This window comes from Pleurodeles waltl, chromosome 1_2 (genome assembly GCF_031143425.1).
Source record: "Pleurodeles waltl isolate 20211129_DDA chromosome 1_2, aPleWal1.hap1.20221129, whole genome shotgun sequence".
Taxonomy (NCBI): domain Eukaryota; kingdom Metazoa; phylum Chordata; class Amphibia; order Caudata; family Salamandridae; genus Pleurodeles; species Pleurodeles waltl.
The window spans coordinates 1,171,705,278-1,171,733,046 of record NC_090437.1 but is presented as its reverse complement, the minus strand read 5'-3'; the positions used below and the strand labels follow the sequence as shown (position 1 = coordinate 1,171,733,046).

Genomic DNA, 27,769 nt, shown 5'->3' with positions numbered 1-27,769 from the left:
TTGATTCTGCCTCACTGGTACTTTCCTCTTTGGCCAAGTCTTTTTCTTCACTTGATGTTGGTACCACGACAGACACTTCCTTTCTTTTCTCTTTCACTCTTGGCCCTTCACTGTCGTTCAACGTTTCTCTAGTTCTTAGTTTTACTAGTGATATACTTGGTCTTCTCTTTGCACTGTGTCCACTTGATGGACCTGCGATCTCTTCTGAAGAAGTTTGAACAGTTTCGTTCTGTTCTGCCTTGTCCCCTCCTTCTGGGGAGTCAATCAGGTTTTCCTTTTCTTTTTCTGTACCGTCTGCTTCTGGGAAAGCCCTCCTCTGATCAGGCTCTCCTGCTTCTTCACCTCTTTCGAGCCCTTTGTCACTGTTACTTTCTTCAGGCTCTTTGTCACTTTCAGCTGCTTCGTCGCTGTCTGAGGTTTCTCCTTGGTCTCCCCCAAGTGAATCGATTGTTTCGTCCTCAGAGAATATTTCTCTCTCCTCTATTTCTGCCTGTTCGCTTCTAGTTCTGTTTTGCTCTGTCTCAGCGCTCGGCACTTTGTTATCAGGTACTGGCAGTTTCAGCGCTTCAACTTCCTCATCTGTGGGACACAACACTTTCTTTGTATGACTGGCGTGGATCCAGTTGGGAACTCCCGCACACTTCACAGCGGTAGTGGTCGTCAGGATCACTTGGAAAGGGCCTTTCCAACGGGGTTCCAGACACGACTTCCTCACGTGCTTCTTTATCACGACCCAGTCACCTGCTTTCAGTGTGTGTCCTGGACCTTGGATCGGTGACAAGGTGGTTGCTTCCACCTGGTGAGAGAAAGAGCGAACCACGTCAGCCAGACCTTTGCAGTAGTCTAACACCATATCATCTGTAATATTCAAAAGCGCGTTTGCGGGAACTGCAGGAAGTCTCATGGCCCTGCCCATGAGAATTTCGTGCGGGGACAATCCAGTCTTTCTGTCAGGGGTGTTTCTCATTGACATTAACACCAAAGGCAATGCGTCAGGCCATTTCAAATTTGTCGATGCACATATTTTCGCCATTCTTGATTTCAGTGTACCATTCATTTGTTCCACCAGTCCTGAGGCTTCAGGGCGATAGCTACAATGCAGTTTTTGCTCAATGTTCAGCGCTGCGCAAAGTAACTTTATCACCTCGTTATTGAAGTGACTTCCTCTATCTGATTCTAAAGAGATCGGGAATCCGAAACGTGGTATCAACTCCCTCAACAATAGTTTTGCAACTGTAAGGCTGTCATTTCTACGTGTGGGGTATGCTTCAATCCAGTGACTAAAAATGCACACAATCACCAACACATACTTCAGACCTCCATGCACAGGCATCTCAATAAAGTCCATCTGCATTCTGCTGAACGGGCCACCCGCCCTGCCAATGTGGCTCACGTTCACAACCGTTCCCTTTCCTGGGTTCATCTGCTGACAAATGACACAACGATGGCAAACTGCTTCTGCAACTTGACGGAATCTGGGGTTAAACCAATCAGTTTTGAACAATCTTATCATGGCATCTCTCCCTAGGTGAGCCTGCCCATGATAGAACCGCGCTAGCTGCGATAAGAGACTATTTGGTAAAACAAATTTTCCTTCATTTGAAACCCATAACTCATCTGGTCTCCTTGTACATTGTGACTTAATCCAGGAAGCTCTTTCATCCTCCCTGACGCTATTCTGTAATGCTTTTAGTTCATCCATTGTATCCACGACCTTCAAGGCAAATGCTTCAGCTGGTTCGAGCTCTGGCTCACTTATCAAATTCCATTCATCCCTGAGCAATATACAGTTCAAGGCACAAAATCTTGCGACTTGATCCGCATATGCATTTCCCAGGGAAACATAGTCCTGTCCTTTTGTATGAGCACTACACTTTACCACTGCAATTTCGGCTGGCATCTGAATGGCGTGTAACAATTCCCTTATTCTCTCCCCGTTTTTCACTGGGGACCCTGAAGAGGTCAGGAAACCTCTCTGTGACCATAGTTGCCCAAAGTCGTGCACAATTCCAAACCCGTACTGACTGTCAGTGTAAATGGTAACCTTCATCAATGTAGACAGTTGGCATGCTCTTGTAAGGGCTACAAGCTCTGCTACTTGTGCGGAATAGACTCCTTGGAGCCAGGACGCTTCCAAGACACCTGTTACAGTACATACAGCATATCCTGCTTTCAAAATTCCCAACCCATCTCTTAGACATGAACCATCAACAAAAATAATATGGTCGTTTTCATCAAGCTTAGTATCCCTAATATCAGGTCGGGGTTTTGTGCAAAATTCAGTCACCTGAAGGCAGTCGTGCTCGACGTCTTCAGCGTTCTCAATTTCAGCATTTTCACCGGGAAGCAAGGTTGCTGGATTCAACGTAGTGCACCTTTTCAGCTGCACATTCGGTGAGCCCAGAATTATTGTTTCATACCTTATGAGTCTTGCTCCAGTCATGTGTTGTGTTCGGGAGCGGGTCAAAAGTATCTCAACTGAGTGAGGGACCATGACTGTTAATGGGTGTCCCATCACTATTCCTTCACTCTGAGTGAGGCTGATACCAACTGCTGCTACGGCGCGCAAACACCCTGGCAGTGCTGCTGCGACCGGATCCAAAGTAGCTGAAAAATACACTACTGGTCTGTTTATGCCACCATGGGCTTGGGTCAAGACAGACAAAGAACATGCATCACGTTCATGACAAAACAATGTGAAAGGCTTTGTGTAATCAGGCATACCTAAAGCTGGAGCCCTGCACATGCATTCTTTCAATTCAATAAAAGCATCCATCTCATCTCCTTTCAGCTCAATTTCATCCAAGGCATCCTTCTGGGTCAGTTTCAGTAAAGGCTTTGCTAGAGTTGAGAAGTTGGGAATCCACTGGCGACAGTAGCTCACCATCCCCAAAAACTTCCTCACCTCCCTCCTCGTCTTTGGTGGACTCATTTGAAGTACACTTGTTATTCTTTCCTTCATTATTCTCCGTGACCCTTTCTCTATTTGATGACCCAAGTATTTTACTTTCTTCTGACAGAACTGCAACTTTGAAGGAGACACCTTGTGTCCATTCCTTCCCAAATGGTTCAGTAGAGCAATGGTGTCGGCCGTGCAGCCACTTTCTGTCTTAGATGCAATCAGTAAGTCATCAATGTACTGTACTAGGGTTGACTCGAATGGCAATTCTAACGCTTCCAAGTCTTTCTTTAGAATCTGATTGAAAATTGACGGTGACTCAGAAAACCCTTGAGGAATTCGACACCAACTGTAAACTCTGTCTAAGAATTTGAAACAAAAGAGAAATTGGCTGTCCTCATGAAGAGGCACCGAAAAGAATGCTTGTGACAAGTCGATGACTGAGAACCACTCGGCATCGCAAGGGACCTGAAACATTATCACAGCTGGATTCGGTACTACAGGGCAGCATTTAATTATGATGTCATTTATTTTCCTCAAGTCCTGCACAATTCGGACCTTTCCACTCGGCTTTATTAGTCCCATGATTGGTGAATTACATGGACTGCTTAACACTTCTTTCAGCACTCCCTGTTTTACAAACTCGTCAATGAGTTGGGCGACTTTCATGAGGGTGTCTTGTGCCATGTGGTATTGTGGGGTCTGGGGAAAGGTTACATTGGGTTTTACGGTCACTTTCACTGGTTCCACTCCTTTCACCAATCCCACCTCTTTTCCTGTCATATCCCACACTTCCTTTCCGACTGTTTCCCGTAATTCAGCTGGAATATCTTCTTCAGTTATCATAGGAAAAAGGTTAATCAGAGGATATTCTTCATCGACAGTTTCCATCTCATCCCCTTCTACACTGTCCTCTTCTTCCCCATCACTGCTCGTCTGAATTCTAATTCCATCGTTCGAACACATAATCGAACATCCCAATTTGCACAATAGGTCTCTCCCTAACAGTGCTATCGGGCTTGAGTCACTTACCACAAAATTATGTGACCCTTGATAGTTACCAATTCTGACTTGTACTGGATCTGTGATTGGGTTCGTCAGGTGCCTGTTTGCTACTCCCACTACTTGAACTGTTCTCCCTGAGAGTGGCAAATTTGGTACTTCAATGCTCCTAACAGTTGAACGTGTGGCTCCTGTGTCAACCAAGAATGAAACACGATGACCCATAACTCTTCCCTCCACATATGGACCCTTTTGATCAACTTCCAAGGATGCTGCAAGCACACAATTTCCTTCCTCATCTGAACTTTCACTCTCCCATACATTGTTTATTCCATTCTCACTGTGTAATGGGAACTGTTGTACTGTGCCATTTGTATTCATCACCTGACCCGAGACCTGTGGAGGAACCATCACTTGCTGCTGACTCACTGGTGCCAAAGGTATTTGCATTTGCTGATTAGGTACCATGGGAAACTGCTGTTGCATTGGCTGCATTTGCGTCATCTGCATACGGGGCATCTGCATCTGCTGCGGCTGCATGGGCTGTAATCCCTGCAGCTGATTTATTGTCTGAAAATTTGGGTTTGGACCTCTCATTTTCGGTCCCCTCATTGTCTGGAATGCATTGACATCATTGTTTTGCTGACCAACACCTGCACCTTCCTGCACCACCATCGGGCACTCGCGTTTCCAATGCCCGACGATTCCGCACACGTGACACGGCATCACCCTTTTCATTGCCTGCACACCATTCGGAATCGCAACAGTGTTCAAATCCGGACCATTACTCCCAAAGCCTCCTCTGCCTCTGCCTCTCGCCTGTGGCTGAAACACCATATTTCCCTGCGGCTGCGGCTGCGGTATCTGCTGTTGGAACCCTTGCAACCCTTGCAAACCTGTCTGAGCTGCTTTAAGTTGCATCACCATCACTTTCTCTTTCAACCTTTTCTGTTTCACTTCAATTTCGTCGCTACAGTATTTCGCATAATTCAACACCTCATCAATCGGTTTCGACTGCCAACAAATCAAATGCGTCTTTATCATCTGACTTATCTCTGGTCTCAGCCCTTCCACAAATCTAAACACAAAATGGAGCATGTCCTTCGCCTCTATTGTTTCCGTGCCACTATAGTTCTTGAACGCCTTCAACAACCTCTCATAGTAACCATGAATCGACTCTTTAGCCTCTTGGGCAGTTCGATCAATCTTCTGCCAATCCACATTTTTCGCGGCAACCTTCGTCTTCAAATGCTCAATCACCTTATAGTACAAGCTCATTACCATAGGTGATGGTGCACCCGTATCCCTGTCTCTCTCCGGTTCACTTGTCGGCCAACCTACAGCCCTTTTGCAGTCTTCCCACAAATCTGCCGGAACCACAATCTCAAAGAGGGTGTTCAGGTCTTCCCAAAGACATTTTGCAAGCTTCACAAACCTATCAGTCTGTTGATACCATTCAATCGGTTTCTCTCTCAGTTTAGGAAAATCATCCGTAAAAGACTGAATGTCGCTTCTGTGCCACGGTACATGTATTAATTTTCCCCCTGCTGTCTCCCTCATTGGTAACATGGTTATTGCATCACTACTCTGTGATCTTTTCTCGTTGTGCTCTGGGACACTGTCTTTCCTCTTTTCCTTTTTCTTTGCCCATCTGCTTTCCCATTTGTCTAAGCACTTCCACACTTGTGCACTCTGCAGCAATTCTCTAAGGTGCGTTTTCATGCCTGCTGACCTCATGTGTTCAAAGTCTGTGGTCCCGAAATCCAATCTATAGCTCCTGCTCAAGTGTTTTGTCTTGTCTATCTCAACCCCGTTTTTGTCAGCTATTTCTTGCAACCTTCTATGTACCTTGTTCACTTCTCTCGTAATCCTGGGACATAGATACCTCAGCTCTTCTTCCGAGTAGGACTCTAACCTATTCAAACCCATAGTCCCTTCCACCAATTCTTCTGCTTCCATGTTCAACCTGACCCTATTCAGATAGTCCTCTCCCTTCCCACTGGCTGAGCTTTGTGTGGAATTCAGACTGTTGAACCACTGTGTCAGCTGTTGCGCATTCAACCCCATCAGTGTAGCATTCACATCGACTGCCATTGATGGTTGCGGCAACTTTTCAGTGTTCGATGATAGCGGTATCATCAGTGGGGGACTCGACCTCACCACTGTTGACTGAGCACATATGGGACTAAACTCCATCAAGGACCCAGATCCAGTTGGCAGAGCCGCTATCGGAGTTGTCTCTGGAGTGTTTTCTATTCACCTCCTTTCCTTCCCATTCTGCACCACTGATCCTTGACCGCTCATACCTGAGTTAGGCTGAATGTACAAAGGTACCGGTGGACCTACAGTAATGGGTAGGGATATCGCATCTGGGTTCTGTCCATTCCCCAGGTTCTGAGGCATGTTCATTCCCACACTATGGGTCATCATTGCCGGCATGCCCGTCTGACTCCCCGTCATCTGAGCATGTGCGGTCCCCCCCTGCATCTGCTTTTGAGGCATCAAAAGCTGGGTTGATTCAGCTTGTGCCAATGTTGGGTTGCGACCATTCTGTACTCCCATTACGGTTGGATCTAGAATCATTCCCGTACTGTTGTCACTGCTGTAGTACCTTGGGACCTGCGGCTGATAATTTTCTGCTGTTTTCAACATAGGCACATCTGGATATATTCTCCTAACCTGCGGTATCTGCGGGGTGAACAGTAAACTCGGGTCCTTAGATCCCGATGGCGTTTCTGAATTCGGAGTTTCATTATTCTGTACCGGTGCCGGAGGGGCAGAACTGGTACTTGGACCTTGTTCACTCTCTGCATAAGGTGGTGGACGGTCGTTCAGCAATTGCATGATGAATTCCTCATCCTCTGACTCGTCTTCTCTCCTTAACTTTTCCTCGTCCTCTCTATCTTTGGAACACCTCCTGTTTGTCTTACAGGTAGCTTTCTTGCCTGTCGCCTCTTCTTCCTTAGCAATTGCGGGAAACAATTTTATCCCCTGCAATATATCTGACCTCCACACCTTCTGTGCATTATCTCACCTAGCGTCCGCTAGTGTCTTTTCTACCTTTCTTATCCTGGTCTCGAACTTCTTTTGCTGTTGCTGTCTAGCCATTAGTTCCCAAATCGCTAGAGCCTCAAACTGTGCTGGCCTTGGAGGTACCTTCATGTCGTACATCGCGAATCTCAAATTCTCTAGGATCCTTATATTGAATGTCCCATGGATCGGGAACGCTACGCTCCCATGTCTCTCTGTCAGCTTGTGCCATTGCTTTAGCCAAAGGCACGGAGCTACCCCCCTTTCCTACATTACAATGTAAGCTGGTGTACCTTCGGGTGGCGTCTCCTCTCCTACGCTCGCTTTAATGTAAGACTCCCCCTTCATCGCACTCTTTAATGCTTTAAAAAATTTCATTTTCTCGTCTTTTATTTCACAAAGTTTGTAATCAATAAGTGACTTTAATTCCCGGAATACTCTTCGCTTGCCTTTCCCCTTCCAATCGAGCCCCACGGACTGCGTCCAATCCGTGCGCGGCCCTTCTCTGCAACCAACCTATCCCAGCGCGGCTCCTAGTGACGTCACACTCACACACACTGCGGCTGACAAAGCCTCGCGGCTTGTCCTCCTTCACTCAGCTCCTCTCGTAACAACTTCTGGCATGTATCGCGAGCAACCAAATAATAATAAAACAGATCTGTCGGTTTACTACAGGAAGGGTAACACAATCGCTTCAGGACCTTAGGGATTTTTCACTAGCCTCAGCAGTTATTCCATCTTTCTCGGTCCCCACTTTCGCAAGCAAATCCTGACCCGCAGACTCTGCTCTCAACTTGTCAATGATCTATTCTAGTGCACTTAGAATTTGTCAAAGCCCGAAGTCGAAGTTTTCTTCCACTCCCTTAACACACGTACCGACTCGTTGACCACGCCCGGTCAACCTATTAAACCGACCAGACCACAACATAAAACAAGTGTCTCATACACTTTTCAACATACTCCGGAGTCTCTTGACCTCGCAGGGCCCGTCTCAACAACAACAACCACGTGGACCTTTTTCTGCACAAAGCGCCACATGCACATGAAGTTCGACGACTTCCCTACTCTCACACTCGGAGTCGCACCTCCGCTATTCTCTAAAATCCTCGCAACCTTTTCAAACAATCTGCGGCAATAAGCTGTGCAAGCGCAAAATCCTGACTTCACTCATACCGTCACTAGTACCGCCAACGCCGATTTCACACCTCCATTCTCTCCATTCGCAAGCTCCGAGATCCCGGGAAAGTCGCGGGGGACTTAGGGCATCATCATTCTCTCAATCTGTTTTACCCAAAAAAAATCTAATTCAACACCATATACTTCTCGAGTGGGGTCTCAAAGAGCGTAACCTTCAATTCAACACCATATACCTCTCGAGTGGGGTCCCAAAGGGCGAAACCGTTCTCTCGAGTGGGGTCCCAAAGGGCGAAACCGTTCTCTCGAGTGAGGTCCCAAAGGGCGAAACCGTCCTCTCGAGTGAGGTCCCAAAGGGCGAAACCGTCCTCTGCTACCATCTACTGATAGAGCGTTCCGTACTAATAAATTACCTGTATCTGGACGCTCTTGGGTCGATGAATCTTTTGACCAAGTGGGGCTCTCTTCACCCGAGATTAGTCAATTTAATCAAATCAATAATCAATAACGAACATAAGCAATGCCCTGATCAACATAACACTTCACAATTAATCCAGAAAACATTTCGGCGAACCATGACCTTTCGGCCATGAATAACCACACCAGTTAATTCAAAGTTAATGAATTTATTTCCCTATATTAACAAAGCTAGCACAATATAAATGTGTCTCAACACCAAATGATATATGTAAATGAACATTAATAGCTGTCCATAACGGCTAAAAAGATGCAATCTATGCAGCATTTGAATAACAATGCATTCGATAATAGCAACGCAAACCACTAAAACTATAATCTGTAATGGGCTAATTGCATACATTAGTCAGCATAACAAGGTCTCAAATTGCATCGTGCAACAAATGAATCCTCATCTAACCTCAAATTAGCATCTGCATGTGGGATTTCATGCAAAAACAATTTAGCAACATTAATTTGGAAAACTCCTAACTAGGGCTCTTATCAAAAATCAGCAGTTGGTTACCTAAAAAGAAACACAATGCAATTGTACATTTTCCTTTCATATTTACCAAATTCAATCAGCATTCAAGGAAGTCTTCGTCTCACAGGTACCGGTTTCGATCAGCATGGGACGGGGGCAAAGGGGGCAGGGTGGACGGGGCAATTGCCTCACAGCGGCAAGATAAAAGGACAAAACTACTGCTTTATGCAAAGGGGCAAATCAAAGTTAAAGTCTCTTTCTCTCGATTAGAGAAAGCATCAAAGTCTCATTCAAAATGGCGTCGAACATCAATTGGCATCGTAGAAGATGGCAAAATGACGAGGTCGGCAAGATGGGCCATAATGGCTGCAATGGGCAATAATGTTCGTTTTCTTCTTGTGCACCAGGTTTTTATAAACAACAGTTCAAATCCAGTAGGGTCTTCCATTGGAGGGTTCATAGGTTGGCTTCAAATTGTCCAATCAAAAACAACAATTCACAAGCTTCTACCTAGGCATACATTATCCTTGGAGTCGGGAACGTGAGTTGCAACATATTTTACCAATTAACTCACTTTCAGAGCTTCCATTGTCTGCACCTGCAGATTGACCTTGGAGCAAAGAAGAAGATGCCAGGCTGGCACGAAACCTTAAAGATAAGCATGTGAACCGATCTCACTGGAAAAGTACAACTTCAAGCAAGAATACACGTTTTATTAGCACATTAGAAAAATACGAGCATCTAAACCGTGAGACAAGGCAACTAGGCCGAAGCCTCCACTAAAGTTATGCTAAGTTAAAACATTTCAAACAAGCAAATCATGGCACACGTTTACGGTTATGTCAGATTAGTACAATTCTAATACATCACGTTATATAAAGCACGCTTATAAATGTTGGCGAACTACTCTGAGGGCACATTTGTCCCCGTACAATCTTTATTAGTTCGGTTAAAGTCACACTTGATTATTACAGCACTACGTTTTATGCGCTAGTAAATGTAAAACCTTCATTTCTGCGTCATCAGGATGAAGTTCACTTGCCTAGTTAAAGATGTGTTTGGAGGGAACCCAGTGATGTGACTTCATTTAAAGATGGATAATGGAAAATGAGATCCTCTTATCTTATTTCTTCTTTTTTTCAAGAATTGTTTTGGTAGGATACCTGTGATGTCACTTGTTGAAGACGTTGTGAGGAAATCTCATGCGTTGAGTGATTTCACTCTCTGTAGAGGTGACTGCTGAGTAATGCAATGGTGGCAGTTCCTTTGGAGCTATATGACGGATAATGGAGGATTCTACAGACCCATTTGCGTATTGTGAGTTTCAATTTCAGCAAACAGTATGTGTTTGCAGAAAAGGTAATTTGATTCAGTGGAAAGTCTACCTTTTGGCTCTATAGAGATAATCATGCCACTGTTTTGGAAACTTATTGCATGATTTATATGTGGAGTCATGGAATGATTGTGGGGACATCAAGGCTTGAACAAATGACATGTGACTATGTAAAATTGTGAAAAAAAAACAATAAAGTAACTTCTGCAGGAAAGAATTCCACAGAACAAAGTCTAGCGCAATGTATTTTGACACATATGTTCTGTGAAATGCCATGTCATTCTAAGTAACCATGTTTTTGTCAGTATGGAAAATGGACACGCTTCTAATTGGAGAGTGGAACCAATTCAGTTGAAGTGGATGAGCGTATTTTGGCATAATGTACATTATATGGATATTGGTACAATTAGAATTTCTTAGTATCCTCTGTATCACATAAACAGAAAGTACCACCAAGGGACCAATTCCTTATCATGGGGCCTAAGCCACAAAGCTGGAATGAGTTCAACTTACACATGCACATGGCTATATTTATCCAATTTGGACTTAAAAATCTATTTACACATACCTAATATGATATTGCAGTCCTTAGTAATATTGCACGTAAGTGAATCCGCTTCCAAGGCATGGAGTGAGCATTATAGTACACGGATACCATTGTTTGCGCAAATATGAAGGCATCTGGAGGAAAGCGCTTCTCCATTAGAAAAAATATTTTCGCCATGGAAAAAATAAAGTTAAACATTTGCATAAAGCGTTTGCACCTATCTTTTGTTCGGGAACAAATACCTGTGTGAATATTTGCTCAGACAAAGGATTATTTTAAAAAGCGTTTGAGACATATCGTTGGGAAAGCTCAGGCTATTGTAATTTGAGAGGTATTCCAGGAAAATCTTCTCCATTGCAGAACAGTGATGTGCTTTTGCAGTTTGTTTATGAATTAGGTCCAGTGGCTTAAATTATTTTTTCCGAATTGTTTAAAAAGTAAAATATCGGTGCCAATGTAACTGGGTGTTTACATTGGGAATTTGTTGTGACAATAACATGGAAAGACTTAATTAAAAATAAGGCTCTAGTGTGGTTTGATTTTCTGTATTTGGAATAGGTTTCGGCTGATTTTGCTAATATTAGAACTACAAGTGTTGTTCGATTATATAATACTTTGGTCACATACTCTAGATGTCCAGTAATGATTTTGGAAAAAAGCAAAAATTATTCAAAACAACATAACAAATCGAATCAATTAAAAGTTGAAATATAGCAGACACTGCACAGCTGGAATAGCATTACATATTATTCAAAATGCCCAAACGGTGTGCAGAAACCCTTTTTTCACTCATCACACTTTTCTATAAGCATGAGATGATAAGCACCTTACAAATCGATTTTGGTGAATATTTGTGCTCCTTATACTGATTCCCAAAAGTCTTGAATAAGAGGTAAAGGATATTTATCCTTGGTGGTAATTTCAATAAATCCTCCATAGTCAATGTGCTGCCTGACATCTCAGTCTCTGACATAAGTGTTGCCCCAGCTGGAGATGAAGAATTTACAATCAATCCCTCTTGCAAGCTCTCGTGTAAATAGGCCTCGAGTATTTAACTCTCAGTCTTCTACAGGAAACCGATATGCCCAAATAGTACAATAGTTCCTGGTTGAATTGGTATAGCACAATCGTTTTGCATATGAGGGGGCCTGAGTAGACCTCTGGCACAGTAAACACTTTTTCCTCAACAGGTGACCAAGAACATCCTAAAGAACATCAATGGTCATGACAAAATTGTGATGATTGGTAGTCTATTGGACAAGTACAGACTACGTCTCCTTAGCCAAACAATTCTAAAAGTCATAGCACAATTGGAAAGGCTACTAGACCAAAAGAGGGTAATTTTGTGTGGTCTCAGAAAGAGACCTGTAACAGTGGTGAAGCCTACTGAAATGGTCTTGAGGTCAATGACATAACATCAGCAGTTTGCTAGGGATTTGAAATTCCCTACATTTTACAGGAGTCCTGGATGTAAGTTGCCCTTAATGCTAAATTGTGTATTAGGGGCCTTTTTCAAGTTGAAGTTGTAATTGTTAAGCAAGATCCTGAGAAGGATCCGTGGTAAAAGTGAACTATTGCAAAGTGTCAAGAACTGGATGTTGTCTAGTTTTCTTCTTGATTGACTGAGGAAAGGGCGGCTTTTACCAGCAGTCGTGTTGCCACCCCGCAATTAAAATAGATGTGACAAGAGTCTTGATAAGAGGACCCATTAAGGAACAAAAAGCCACAAAGGGTGTAAAATACTACTTGGCAATACTGGTAGTTTTCTATTGTTTGTACATTTCTTTGTAGTGCAAAGCTGGCACAAGAACATCAGAGCACTTTACAACAGAACGTGACTATTTTGCACATTTCCTTCCCTTTTTAAGGCACGGGGGTTAAGTGATTTAGCCAGACTCACAGAATGGTGATTAGAGGCTGAGATTAAAACCTGGTTCCACGCGTTGCAAAGATAGCAGCACGAGCCACTGGACGAAATCTCCTCTCTAGTTTGGGGATGATGAATTATGCAGGAGATGATAATAGAGACACCAACACTACCCTAAGTCATGGTTGAGAAAGAGTTCAGCATATAGCATTCCTGTTAAGGAAATTAATTAAAGAATACTGCTGCAATTAAAAAGAGCAAAAATCAGGTATGATGAATATGATGAAAAATAGGGAATGTAATCATTGCAGCCCATAGTTCTTTAATGGCAGCATAGGCAATTAGGCTAGGTTGTGAAACCCTGACCACAAACACTGGTTCAGTGACCATTTGGATAGGGCTGGAATTGAAGATAACCATGCCTACTTCTTCTGAAGAATGTCATTTCCTCACAATAGAGGGTGCAATAACAGAACCTTTTGTTTGGCATCCTTTTTTTCCTATATACTCCTGAGCTTTGCCAGTTGGTTCTTCAGCAGGCAGAACCTTCTAGGCTGTTTCAGCAGCAAGAACGTTGACTGAGAGGAGCAGCAGCAATCTCTTTATCACTGATGGAGGCAAAAGACAATGAGCCTTTTTTGCAGTAGATAGAATGCTAAGTGACCACACCACTGACCCTATGGGTGAGTATTGTTCCTAGGTGTAGTAACAGCACAGCTCGTTTGCAGAACAGCAATTGCCTCTATGTTTCTGAGGTGTGCCTTCTGCAGCACATGTACTAAATCAGAGAAGTTCATCTTTAAATGTATGCACTTTAAAAAGTGAATTTGCAAAGAATCAGACATACAGTTGTGCACTGTCAAATGTACACTTTCATGATACTCTCCCAGCTGCCCATGGCAAACAAATATAAGGCTGACACGCGAAAAAGATGGAGGGCAGATCTCACGTTGCCATTTGTAACTGCTGTTCACTGTAGCATGAAGAATCAAGTTCACTGAGGCTTCAAGTTGGCGGTCATTGCAGGCGGCAGAGACTCAGTGTGAACAGGCCTGTTCACAGTCGTGAAGAGCCCAACACTTCAGGATTTTACCCTTCTTAACAGAGAGGTGTACTTTGATTCCAGTCAAGGAACGAGGACTTGGGAAGGCATCTTTTGGGGATTAGGGACTCACTCTAACAGAGGCCAGCATGTCTAGGTGCATGTTATTTTTAGCTGGGCAGATGTAGGACAGGTCTTTTGAGCTTGTTATGTCCCTGTAGCTCTCACAGGAGGCCAGCCAGCTAGCCCTTGGAGTCACTCTTGTGGTCCTGTGTTCAAGGAGCAGGTCCAGGCTTCTTTCCTCGGGTGGCAGTGTCTTCCACAGGTCCAGATGTGATCTGATGAGTGGCTCACGAGGTCTAATACTTATACCTGTTGCCAGCCTTTGAAGACAGGGGACTCTCTATATTATCTTCACATCTGGTTCTAGAGTTCTTCCCTTCCCCTGCAAAGGCTCCAGGCAGTCTGGGGTACAAAAGACTGGTGTCAGGTACATTTGTGTGCATGCTGGAGACAGCCATTTAAAGTGTAAGTGGGGCAGGGAATGGCTTCGCCCCATCCATCCTGGCAGAATAGCCCATCCTGCAAACACCTAGTCCCCCTTTGTCTCATTGTCTGGGAGGAATACAAAAAGGCCAACAGCTAAGCTACCTTCATTCATGTGACCCAGGACCCTGGCACAGGGCACCAAATGGTAAAGAAAAGAAAATGGCAACTTTCTAAAAGTGGCATTTTTTAGAATTGTGACTTAAAATCCGACTATGCCATTGAAGAGGATGTTGAACTACAACTTATTTGAGTGCCAACATAATGTTCCTATCTGCTCCCAAACGTAGGTTATCACATAAAAGTAATGAGGTAATTCAATGTTATCTTATGAGAGAGATAGGCCCTCATTACGCCAAGATCGGACCGCCGGGCGGCCGCCAATGCAGCCACACCCCCGCCGTGGCCATTTGGAGATCCCCGCTGGGTGGAAACCTAGTTTCCGCCCGCCGGCACAGCGGCGGCAACACAGGAGCCGGCTCCAAATGGAGCCGGCGCTGTTGCGGCCGTGTGACGGGTGCAGTTGTACCCGTCGCGCTTTTCACTGTCTGCTGTGCAGACAGTGAAAAGCTGCACGGGGATGTGTCAGGGGGCCCCATGACTCCCCGTACCGCCAGCCTTTTCCTGGCGGTTCAAACCGCCAGGAAAAGGCTGGCGGTAGGGGGACTCGTAATCCCCTGGGCAGCGCTGCAAGCGCTGGGGCCATTGTGGTGGGAAACCGCCGGCCCCGGCGGTGCGACCGCGGCGCTTCCGCCGAGGTCGTAATGCATGGGAAGCACCGCCAGCCTGTTGGTGGTGCTTCCGTCAAAACAGCCCTGGCGGTCTTTGACCGCCAGTGTTGTAATGACCCCCATAGGTCTTTGCAATTGGGAAAAACATTGTTTGGGAGTGTTTCACTACCAGGACATGTAAAACTCGAAGCCCACATGTCCTTATTTTTAAATACAATGCACCCTGCCCTGGCAGTGGTTGGGGCCTAACTTATAGTTGACACATGCATTAAAAAGGAAGATTTATGCCTGGCAAAAGGATTATTTTGCCAGGTCGAAATGGCAGTTTAAAAGTGCATTACAGGCGGCAGGCCTGAGGCATGTTTTCAAAGGCTACTTTACTGGGTGGCACAATGATCCACTAATAGCATTTAATTTACAGGATCTGGGAACATGTAGTACCATTTACTAGGGGCTTGCAAGCAAATTAAATGGGCCATTTGGATGTAGCCAACTGTATCATGCTGTAGGGAGGGAGCACAAGCACTTTAGCACTGGTTAAAATGGGGTAAAGAGTGCAGAGACCTAAAGCCAATTAAAATGAATTCAGCAAAATAGGAGGGGCCAAGACAACTAAGATTTGGTGACTCCCACCAAGGATGTCAGGCCTTACACCAACTTAATTTTCAGTCCCCAATTTGAAAATTACTTCACGTTTAGAGAACGTTTTTAATATTTTGACTTTACATTTTGCTTTTTTATTTTTATACACTTTATTATTCTGTAAATACTATTTAATTTCCTAAGTAGTTACAAAGATTGAGAAGGCTTTCCGGACCCCCAGAGGACCCCTGACCACACCACAGTTTAAGAACCACCGATCTAGACGTGATGGTATGCTTACCTCTGAGACTTGGAATTGCCCACCTGATGAATCATTTTTTGTCTCATCTGCACACCATCTTGTCCTATGCTTAATTTATCCAAAAGACAATTGACGTTACCACATACAGTGTTTTTTTGTGGTTAAAACACTTAGGGGGTCATTACAACCCTGGCAGACGGTGTTAAAGCGGGGGTAAGACCGCCAACAGGCTGGCGGTCTTTTTTTGAGTATTATGACCATGGCGGTTACCGCCAGGGTCATCCGCCGCTTCACCGTTCTGCCTGCCAGGGCGGAGACGACCGCTGGGCTGGAGACCTGGGTCTCCAGCCCGGCGGCCGTCACAATACCGCCACCGGTATTTCGACCCGGCTTACCGCCGTGGATTTCCAGCGGTAGGAACCGCCATGAAATCCATGGCGGTAAGCCCTATCAGTGCCAGGGAATTCCTTCCCTGGCACTGATAGGGGTCTAACCCACCGCCCACCCCCACCCCGACTCCCTCCCCTACAACCCCCCCACCCCTGCCACCCCCCAAAGGTGGCAGGGCCCCCCTCCCCACCCCGACCCCCAACATCACATAACTCACACGCAGGCACCACCAACACATACACGCACACACACCAACATACATGTCTACATCCACACACTCGGTCAGACACGCACACCCATATACAGACATACAAGCGCACATCCATACAGACATCCATACAGACATCCATACAGACATACACGCATTCACACCCCCCCTCTACATACACAGACGCACACCCCCATGCAACCACACAACACCCCCCCACCCCCTCTCCTAACGGACGATCGACTTACCTTGTCCGTCGATCCTCCGGGAGGGGACGGGAGCCATGGGGGCTGTTCTGCCGACACCACACCGCCAACAGAACACCACCACGCCGAATCACAGGACGTGATCCGCTGGGCGGTGTTCTGTTGGCGTGGCGGTGGAAGTGGAGCAACCTCCACTTTCCCGCCGCCCGCCAGAATGGCTGTTGGCGGCTCTCTGTCGTAAACAGGACGGAGAGCAGCCAACAGTCATAATACGGCGAGCGGCAAACCACCACTACTGGCGGTCTTCCGCATGGCGGTCCCTCGGCGGTCTTGTAAAAAGACCGCCGAGGTTGTACTTGCCACCTTAGGGCCTGATTACAACTTTGGTGGAGGGGATTCATCCGTCCCAACTGTGACGGATATCCCGCCCACCGTATTATGAGTTCCATAGGATATAATGGACTCGTAATACGGCGGGCGGGATATCCGTCACATTTGGGACAGATTAAACCCTCCGCCAAAGTTGTAATCAGGCCCTTAATATTGGAGGGATATAGGGAAAGTAGTGAAATGCCATGTTGCAAATATTTTCTGTTGTGATTTTGTATCTTCTGGTTTAGAAGTTGAAGTGCTGTTAAACGTACATTGGCAGTTTAGAAGCAGATTATCGTATTCGAAAACATAGTTGCCAATTTCATTGGAACTTTATAAAATCTCAAAAGTTCTAAAAAGGGTTTGACCACCTGAGATTTCAAGTTAACAATACTGTCACCTATGCAGAACATATTGCAAAGATTTATCACGGGTGAAGTTGCCTGATTTTACAATACACAGCAATAGGAAAGATCTTACCTTCAGAAAGACATAATCGTCCTGCACCGTCAGAGAATTCTGGTCCATCGCGCCAGAGAACGGACGTGCCAAGGTTTTATCAGAACAGTTCTGAATTGGACAGATGACGTAACGAAAACCTGAATGGTGTCAAAACACGAGTGGTTTCAAATCATCTCTGGCAATCTACAACTCTGTTTCCAGATGCCATAAATAACAATAGAATAGATATTTTGCAAATAACAATCGCATTTGACCCACATATTTTTGATTCTGAATTGCCTGATGTCAGTGTATACATAGGTGTAATTTCCTCAGATACTGTGACATTCAATGTGACTTTTAAGAAAACATGGCGCATTATGTTGAATTTCGCTATTGTATAATAGGCTTTTTGATGAAAACAGTCCTTTAGCGAAAGGGAATCCCGAGGAACTGTTTATCCATTTTAATTAGGAAGAGTGTATGTAGTTCCCACGAACAGTCCAGTTGCATTCACCCCCCGCCCTCCCCCCCCCCCCCCGCAGAAACATTACCTTCAATAGATCAATGTGCGCCTGAAGCTTCCCCATAGAAATGTGGTGATCGACTCTTGGGACACTAAAAAGTGTGTAATCAACAAAGCAAACTCAGATGTCATTAGCATCATTCAGGTCATTAATACAACAGGACACTCCTCTCTTATCCTAGAGGGTTGTCCTTTATCCATTAGCGCTCATGCAGGCATTTCTGTTGCCCACAAACCAAACAATGTGCTGGACTGTTTGATGTTAATCAGGTTGCTTTGAAATGTTTTATAAATGGGACAGCGAATTTGCACTTCAAAAGACTCTGGAAAGCACAGATCCTACCTTTTCAGAAATTGATTCCTGGCAACATTAGCGAGTAGCACCAGGGGTAAAAAGTTACCACGTGTCTGAATCATAGCCCTAATAAGACAGTGATGCTGGAGGTGTGGTCATTATACATTAATAATGACAGAGGCCAGTCAGAACAGGACAGGGCAGTGCAGTTTTTACTGCTGCAATCCTTTAAGAAGACTTACACTGCCGAGAGTAAACTGCACAATGACATGCACGTGAGGTCACTGCTCAATGACAGACGGAAAAAGGTAGAAGATGATGAATGAAAGACCGTTAGTTAAAAAAAAAACTTCTAAAATGGAAATTCATTTTTTAAAATCAGTTTTATTGAGTTTTTAGTCAACAGCCAAAGATACAGCGCATATACAGAAATCATTGCATAATCAGCTGGGGGCAAAATGGTGCCAGTGTAGCTATACAACTAAATCTGAGAAGGGGGGAAGAGTCCCCAATTAGGGTATGTCATGTGGCAAGTATGCACAGGGAATCTAACCGGATAGAGGGTGAGTAACAATGGCAAACTTGATGATGGGGGGACAGTAGGGATAGGAGGTAACCCAGGGGACCCACAAAACTAGCAAAATGATGATATGGGCAGGATACCCATCAAGTGCCTTCAAGACACTGCACAGCATGTGACCAGCATACCTCAACCACTGCCTCACCTTCTATGTACCCAACAGATGTCTCTGTTCCTCCCAGCTCGCTCTTGCAGCCGTCACCAAGATTTGGAAAAGAACAGCAGGAGAAAGACCCTTCTTCTACCTAACAGCCCGGACATGGAACACACTTCCCCTCAAGCTCAGACAGACCACATCACTGAAGCAGTTCAGGAAGGACCTCAATACGTGGCTATTCAACTGAGCTGCACGCCTTCTTTCAGCGCCTTGAGACCCTATGGTTGATTAGCCGCGCTTTAGAAATCCTTGATTTGATTGATGAGTGTTACAGGAGAGTGTGCAGTGTGACTTCCCCAGGGCGCATGAGCAGTTATGAAGGGGAAGGGCGTATAAGGGAGAGGTGGTTTTGTAGGTCTCGCAGTGAAAGGGGGCTGGCAGGAGCATGCTCACTCCCTTCGTGTATTGTGTAACTCATGGATGGAAAATGTGGGCACAAAGTTGGAAGCAGGACTCATAGAAATGAAATGTTTAGCCTAAGCAGGCACCTGATACCACAAATCCCTGCACACAGGCCAAATTCTTCATAGCAGTGAAACAACACAAGAGCCAACAAACAAGCAAAACTTTTATCCACAGCTGCTTCGATGCAGCTGCTTAGGAAGGTTTATACAAAGCCCTTAATGGTATCAAAGATGGATGCATCCCAAATGGAACACAGTTAATGGGCATCAAATGCTAATGTGGGAGAAATCCGAAGGAATAGCGAACTTCATGAGAAGGATTTCACCAGGAAGGGCATGCCAAGTGACCATAAGGTGCTTTCTAAGTACATGTTCCTTACCAAACATAGACAGATGGCCCCATCAGAGCCCCAGGGCGTAGGGGACAGACATCACTAGCATAGACAGTGGCAATGCTGCCTCTCCTGTACTGTCATTGTCTCTGCGTAAGTGCCTAGAGGTGACTTTGGACGACGATTACGGGCCTCTATCCACAAAGAGTGGCAGTTTTTGACTGCACCCTGCTCCTGGATAGGGAATTCCTGCGGCCTTCCTTCTCCTCTCCCAAATGTCGCACTGGATAGGCTCAGAAACTGTGCCCAGTCTCCAATCAATAGATTGCCTTAATGCTGACGAGTCTGTGGTATCATGCTTGTGCACGAACGCAAATATGTGCACATCCACTTTACATTGTGCCAGCAGCAACGTTGCACCAGCAAAATGAATAGTACACAAGGCGCACAAATGGTTGGGTGTCCCATATGTAATACAAAATTAGCTTGTGATAGAGCTCAGAAGACGGCGTGATTGTCCATTGTAGTTGGGGCAGTTTCTTTAATCAAGCCCCGCTATCTACTAATGGCCTTTTCGTTGACTGTGCATTTGACATTGTACAAGTGGAGCCACTGTGTTGTTCATAATGCTACCGCTCTACAAAGTGTGTAAAATGCCCAAGTGAGGTTCCAATCGGATATTGCTGTAAGCGATTAGGCTTTTTACATCACCTATTAACAGTGTGCATATTGCTTTCTTTTGTTGTTAACAAACCATTTTCAGATAATTGTGCGGGCCTCTGTAATTATATAGTTTCAATGATTTGTTTCACTCGAGTACACAGATATTTTCTCTACCTATGTGGTGTGGCAGAGACCACATCATGTGTGTGGTTAAGGTCATGGATAAATTAGTAGAATATCATGCTACATAACACACCGTGATATGTGAATACAGTAAGTCTCTGTATTTTTGGAGCAACCAGAAACCTACTTTAGTTCAGTAGTTGCATGGACGTCAATTCACCAAAATACCGGGTTAGCGGAAGGGACATTATGGGCCTGATTACAACTTTGGAGGAGGTGTTAATCCGTCCTAAAAGTGACGGTAAAGTGACGGATATACCACCAGCCGTATTACGAGTTCTATAGGATATAATGGACTCGTAATACGGCTGGTGGTATATCCGTCACTTTACCGTCACTTTTGGGACGGATTAACACCTCCTCCAAAGTTGTAATCAGGCCCTATATGCCCTTTGGCCCTGAATGATTTCACAGGAATCACAAGACATCACAGTACGCAAAATATTCTGAACTTTTGCCATGATAAATTCACAGCAAGTGACATCAAGGAAGTGGATGGAAATTATTACCAGGACAAATTTGAAAGTCCGACTAAAAATATGTCAACTCCTTGTGATAATGCTACATATGTTACTGGTGTATAACAGTATCCTCAGATATAGGGCTGCAGAGAAATATAATGGTGTAAAGACTTTTTTCAAATGCCTTACAGTCAGGCTCATAGCCCTTCAACAGGTTGGTCAACAGCTCATTAAATGAAAATGCATTACATTTTTGATGGCTCGTTACGTGAGAAAACTGGTCAAAATTTAGACTTGTCTACGGTGGCCGCTGGTACCCACTGGCAATTATATTCACTTATTTTATATAGTGCTTCATTCTACAATTCTGACATTTCTAAGTACTTTAAAAACCAAGTGTTGTTATTACCAAGAGCAATGATACTCAATTTATTGACCTCAGGAGGATAGGTGGCCCAGTTTCACGGCTGAGATCTAAACATTTCAAAATTATCATCTGAAAATTACGCACGCTCACTGCAAACATTCAACTCATTGAGATATAGTGGCAGATAATTAATATTAACTTAAAGGAGAGAAAGAATTCCCATGTGGACTGTAAGACTCAGGTGCCTTGTTATCAGCTGTGGCCCCTCCTTTGGGGCCTCGGCATAGAGAGGGGTGGGTTCACTGACCTTACCCCACTCTGTGACTAGGCTGGGGCTGCTGTCTTCCCTCATTGGCTGACCTGAGGTCAACCAATGCGAGAAGGCAGCAGTCCTAACCCTCCTGGGACCTCCAAGGCTGCTGTGTGTGTGTGTGTATTTTTTTTTTAAATTAAAGTTTGATGAATGTGTGCCTGTATGTTTGAATAGCTGGTAATGAGTGTTGTGAATGGATGTGTGTGTGTGTGAGTAAATGAGTGTTAGTGTGTATGTGTGCGTGTGTGTCCCGTCCGCTCCCCTCCCTCCTAATATTACCGGACGACACTGCTTGTTATAACTTCGACAAGAGTACTAAAATTTAGGCAGAGAATAATAGGGAGACTGAGCTGATCAAAACATTTTTAAACAGGTAACTGACTGCACTAATGCGCTAAAACAAAAAAGTGCGAATGGGTCGACTGGTGTTAGGGCATTCAGGCAATGCCCAACGGTCTGGTCTGACAGGTCAGCGAGCAGGCCCTTTTTTGGGCTGTATGTGACCGTGTTGTGTGGTCTGCTGGGCTGTTTTTTGTATTGTTAATTTCTCTGATAATAAAACAAACAATTGCTGCAGCAAGCTCAGATTAAAGCAGGTTTCAGTACCTTGCAAAATACTTAAGCAGCCTGTCCTTACAAGTTCAAAGCTGCCCCAGTTGGCAAGCAAGGGGTACATTTTTTATTTATTAATTCACTAATAAGGGACACTTTAATTTTGGTGCCCAAGCCTATTTTGTGTCCCAGTCTAACCCTGGTAACATGTACATGGCAATATATGAATTCCTGTGTTAATAAACTGGGACTAACCCCTTAGATCCTGCATTTCAATACAAAATTATGACTCAAGAGATTAAAAGCGACCATGACTTTATTATTACTCAGAGGAGCTATGAATTATTTCAGATGCAGGTCAAGAGTGAGATTGAGATGGGCAACAGGTTTGTAAGGTGAAGTGATGCTGCTAGCTATCATGACTAAAACAGAATTCAGCATCTTTATCATCCACTGATGACTACAATGAATTCACGCATGTCTGTATCGGTATGCAAAATACATGTGGATATATCCAAAGTGATCTGCTACGTGCATTATATTTTTAAGGACCCTCATTTCATAACTCATTAAAATCTACTCTTTGTTATTTTTATTTTCAATATCCAGTGAAATGTTTATTTTAAATGTATTAGTGAAAGTTATGTGCAATTGTAAAGATTAAAAGTTCTTAATGATTCATGCACCCCTCTGCAGATTGCATGCAGCCCCCACACATCTAAACCCCACGTTTTACCTTGGTCGTGGTATTTTTGTGCAGACTGATTAAATTACATACCTGTAGCCTCTCAACCTTCTTCCTGCCCTTGGCCATGATGGACTGATGTCGCACACAGCAGATTGGTGGTCCTGCCAACTGAAATCGCCTAAGGCTGGTGTTAGGATGATAAGCTTCCCTTTGTGTTGCCTCACTGCAGTGGCGGAATGAAACTGGATGGGGCCCTCCTGCAAAGGACATGGAAGCTATAGCCCCCCAAACTCACTCAGGAGCCCCCCCCAGCTTGGGGTCCCCCCTGCACCACAGGAACTGCGGGGGCCTAGGTTACGCCACTACCTCACTTGGCTAAGGCGGACAGGTGAGTGTGGTAAGGACCACAGCTTCTGTCTTCTCAAGAGCATACAATGGGCTTTTGGGGACAGATGCCACTAGGCAGTCTGTCCCCCGGGGGCATTTGGGGGAGGTAGAACAGACAGACAACTGGGCTGTGTTTGGGCTACATCCATTGAAGGATGTAGCCCAAGGGATATATAGCTGCCATTTTGCGTTGCTAGCCACCATTTTGAGTGAGAGCACACAGTGGCAGCCCTGCTTAGGAATCTGGGGGAAATCTTTTCAGTAGTTCAGCCCAGTCCCTTTTGAGGCCTGATTACAATGGCATCGGTGGAGGAGAAGGTGCGGACGGCAATGCGGCTGTTGGCAGAAGCCAACTGCATGGACATGGTGGTTGGTGAGGTGGCGCGGCCTCGCCCTGCGAGGCGCTCATCAAGCGGGGTGGCAGCTGCGGTCATCGCATTCTCGCCGTCCCTAGCTCGGAAAAGTGAGCAGTCAGCACAGGAGTACAGGTGAGGGGCCTCAGGGTATAAGTGACGAGCGGGCCGGGCATGCAAGAGGGCGGGGAAGGTGATTGGGAGGTGGCCTGGGGGAAAGACCAGGCAGTGTCCACGCTCGGGTTGCTGGGGGATTCACCAGGGGACGGGGAGCCAAGCGGCAGTGCCACAGTCCCGGAGGCCAAGGAAAAATGGGAGGAGGTTCCTGGGCATAAGAAGGCAAGGTTTGGGGGGAAGAGAGGGTGCTGCAGGAAGCAGCAGGCGCGGTGGGCCACGACGGGCGGTGCCAGGCAGGGTCAGGGGGAATGGGTGGAGGAGGGGCAGGAGGATGATTTAGTTTTCAAGGGGCAGAGCCCTGATAGCGTTGGGTGGTCTCAGGGTGGGGTGGAGATGGGAGGAGCATGGGAAGCAGGGGTGGGGTGGCATTTGGGAGCGAGTGAAGTGGGGCCCAGTGGGATAGACAGGGAGGAGGGCTTGGGGGAGGGTATTTTGGGGTGGGGTGCAGATGGGGCAACACCATTGCTGACGGAGCAGGTAGGGGCTCTCCCGTGGAGCAAGGATGAGGAGGAAGGGGGCGCCGGGTTGGGCAGCAGAGGGCCATCGAAATACATGTACGCCAGGAACAGATTGGTGGGGATAATGAGGCAGAGGAAGGGGGGGCAACGGCGAGTCTAGGGAAGGGTTACTCCAGGCAGGTGGGAGAGGCGCAGGGCTACACACCGGTCTTACAGTCCTTTTTGCAGGCACAAAGTATGCGGACTGGTGCAGAGTCGGGACAGCACGGGTTGCCTCGCCAACCCCGACATGAAGAGCCCGCTGGGTGCAGGGCGACCAGCCAGGAAACATAATGGGATCCGGAGGTGAGCACCCCGCATAGGTTGGTGACAGCTGCGCTAGGGGCAGTGGCCGGATGCAAGTGGGCCACCTCCGCTGGCGTGAGGAGCATCGACAGTGGCGCAGGACACACGTGCAAGAAGGAAGTCAGACAGGTTAGCAGGGAGAGGTGGGGCAGTACCCCCCGGGGAGGGGAGAGACATTACAGGAGGTGGCGAGTGGTACCAGGTGCATAGGACAGGCCACAGGCAAGGTGATGACCACAAGAGAATATGAAAGGGACGCACAAGGGTGCGAAGGTGAAGACATGGAGCTGGACTATATGGAAGATAGCCCAGAGCAATGGGAAATAATAGAAGGTGACAGTGACAAAGAGTAAATGCAGGAGAAAGCGCGGGGTGGCACTAATGTTCTTTGTCATAGTATGTTACAGGGCAAGGTGAAGCATCAGCAGGCAGCCACAGAGCGGACACTGGCAAGGTGGCAATGTTCGGGACGGGCGCCGACCTTGACACCAGGGTAGACAAGGATAAACGGAAAGAGTACACACACAAAGAGTGAGGTTGGATGTGAAGGGAGCATGGATGAGCTATGGCTTAGGCACGGGACGTATGTCAGAGACACAGGAGTGAGTCCGGATAGCAAGGGAGAAGAAGTGAGTTCACAAATACAGGATTCTAAAGCGCAGGCAGGGGGCAGGCAGACGATGGGGCGGAAGGAACAAAAGGCAAGGGCGGGGAAGTGAGGGTACAGAGCAGGGAGCCGACAGGAAGGAAAGTAAGGCGATAAAGATAAAAAAGCTCCCATACATGGGGGTTATGAAACTGTTGGGGGCACATTTGATGCCAGCTACAAAAGAAAAGATATGCAAAGGTGAGTATATAGAGGTACTGAAGTTGCTACACAGGGAGGTAAGGGCAAAAGAGGGTTCAAAAGAAGAGGAATTTGAGCTGGCAAAACGCCCACAGTGCCAATAACTTCAGAAAACTGGACATCAGCTTTTCTTATATACGCAAGCATGTATTGCGAAAAATATCCAGAGAGGAGGTTGTCCCTGCTAAAATAGATGGACTTCATTGGGAAAGCACAGCTCTCATTTGGGGGCAATGCATGGGATCAGTATGATGAGGAGTTCCGGGCAAATATGGCAGTGGACCCAGAGGCAAAATGGGGGGAAATAGATACTCATCTCTGGCAGCAGACTATGGGCCCAGCCAAGTTTGGCAAGATGGTGTTTACGGCCAGTGGCCTCCGGACACAGTACAAGCCCTTTGAGCAGCATCCCAACTGGGGTGGGGTCAGGAGCAAAAGCACAAGGAGGGATATTAGGGGCCTGCTGTGACTTTAATAAAGGACTTTGCACAAGGGAGTACTACAAGTTTCGACATGAGTGCTCCAAGTGTGTGGACAGACACGCCTTGGTGAAGTGCTATGGCAACCTGGGGACAGGGCAATCGGGGCAATATAACAGCGGAGGACAGCAGCCGCAGGCTGCACAGGGATGGCAGCAGGGGGTTCAAGGAAACTTCAGGGGAGGGAGAGGACAGGGCTCTGGATGTAAAGGCTCGTACACCGGTTAAGGTAGATAGGTTAAGATACTGGTTGCAGCTCTACCCTAAAAGGGAAGAGACTGCTTAGTTGGTGGAAGGGTTCACTTGGGGCTTCAGGTTGAGGTACGAGGGTCCGAGACAACAGCACTGGGCTGAGAATTTGAAATCTGTAGGGACACATCCACAGGTGGTGAGGGAAAAAGTAGCAAAAGAAGTAGCCGAAGGTAGGAAGGCAGGACCTTTCTAGGGGTTTCACCCATTGGAGTGATGCCGAAAAAAGAACAAGGGCAGTTCCGGGGTGATACAACATTTATCATGGCTGGAAGGGGAGTCCGTCAATGACTTCATCCGGGGTGAGGTGTCCAGTGAGTCATATTCATCAGTGGGCGTAGCAATGGCATTGTTGGAGCAGGCAGTGCGAGGTGCGCTAATGGCAAAGTGCGATATCAAGTCTGCTTTTCGGTTGCTCCCAGTACACCCGGAGGATTTCCAATTGTTGGGCATACAGTTTGAAGGCAGGTGGTATGTGGATAAGGCCCTTCCTATGGGTTGTGTGATATCTTGTGTCTGGTTTGAGCGCTTCAGTTCTTTCTTGGAGTGGCTGTTCACATTTAATACGGGACACAAGGAAGTCACGCACTACTTAGGTGATTTATTTTTTGTTACACCTTCCGGTTCGACGGGCTGCCACAAGATGCTGGACAGCTTTAAAGAGCTAATGGAAGATGTAGGAGTGCCTCCACCACGGGTAAAGACTGGGTCCCGCCACCTCACTTTCATTTTTAGGGACTGAGCTGGATTCCAGGGCGATGGAAGCCCGATTGCACCTAGACAAAAAGGTAGTGATGCGTTTGTTGTTGGATGGAATGTTGGACAAACCAAAGGTCACGGTTAAAGAAGTATAAGCTCTTCTGGGCCACTTGAACTTTGTGTGTTGAGTAGTTCGAGCAGGCAGAACTTTTTGCATGCGATTGGGACTGGCGTTCTCAGGGCTGTCTTTGCCTCATCACCATGTGAGGCTCTCCACAGGTGTGAGGGAGGATTTGCACATGCAGCATGTTTTCTTGGACACTTTCAATGGTATTCCAGTTGGTACTCAGCTGGAAATCGAGTGTGAGGCACAGATATTTTCAGATGCAGCAGGGGCGTTGACTTTGGTAAATATTGGCAAGGTAGATGGTGCGCAGAGGAGGGGCCAGCCCGGTGGAAGGGAGGAGGACGGAGTACTGCCTTTCTGGAGGTCTTTCCCCTGGTGGTGGCAGTGTACCTGTGGAGCCACTTATTGCAGCATAAGAAGGTGCTTTTTCATGTAGACAACATGGCAGGTGTACAAGTGGTGAATAGGCAGTCAGCTAGGGATCCACAGGTTCTGAAATTGTTGATGGTGTTTGTGTTGGCGTATCTGCCTTATGATATCATGTTTAAAGCAAAAAAACGTGCCTGGGGTGAACAATGACATTGCAGATGTTTTG

At 46.1% G+C, this 27,769-nt stretch overlaps 1 protein-coding gene across 7 annotated transcripts in view; it reads right to left on the bottom strand.

Moving 5' to 3' along the window:
• The window catches only part of SORCS2 (sortilin related VPS10 domain containing receptor 2), a 1,939,515-nt gene that overhangs the window by 422,964 nt on the left and 1,488,782 nt on the right, over positions 1-27,769 (bottom strand). For all 7 annotated transcript variants that reach the window (XM_069203288.1, XM_069203250.1, XM_069203258.1 and 4 more), the window contains exon 7: positions 17,572-17,690. In XM_069203288.1, coding sequence (XP_069059389.1) covers positions 17,572-17,690 — 119 coding nt within the window. The remainder of the gene's footprint in view (positions 1-17,571; positions 17,691-27,769) is intronic.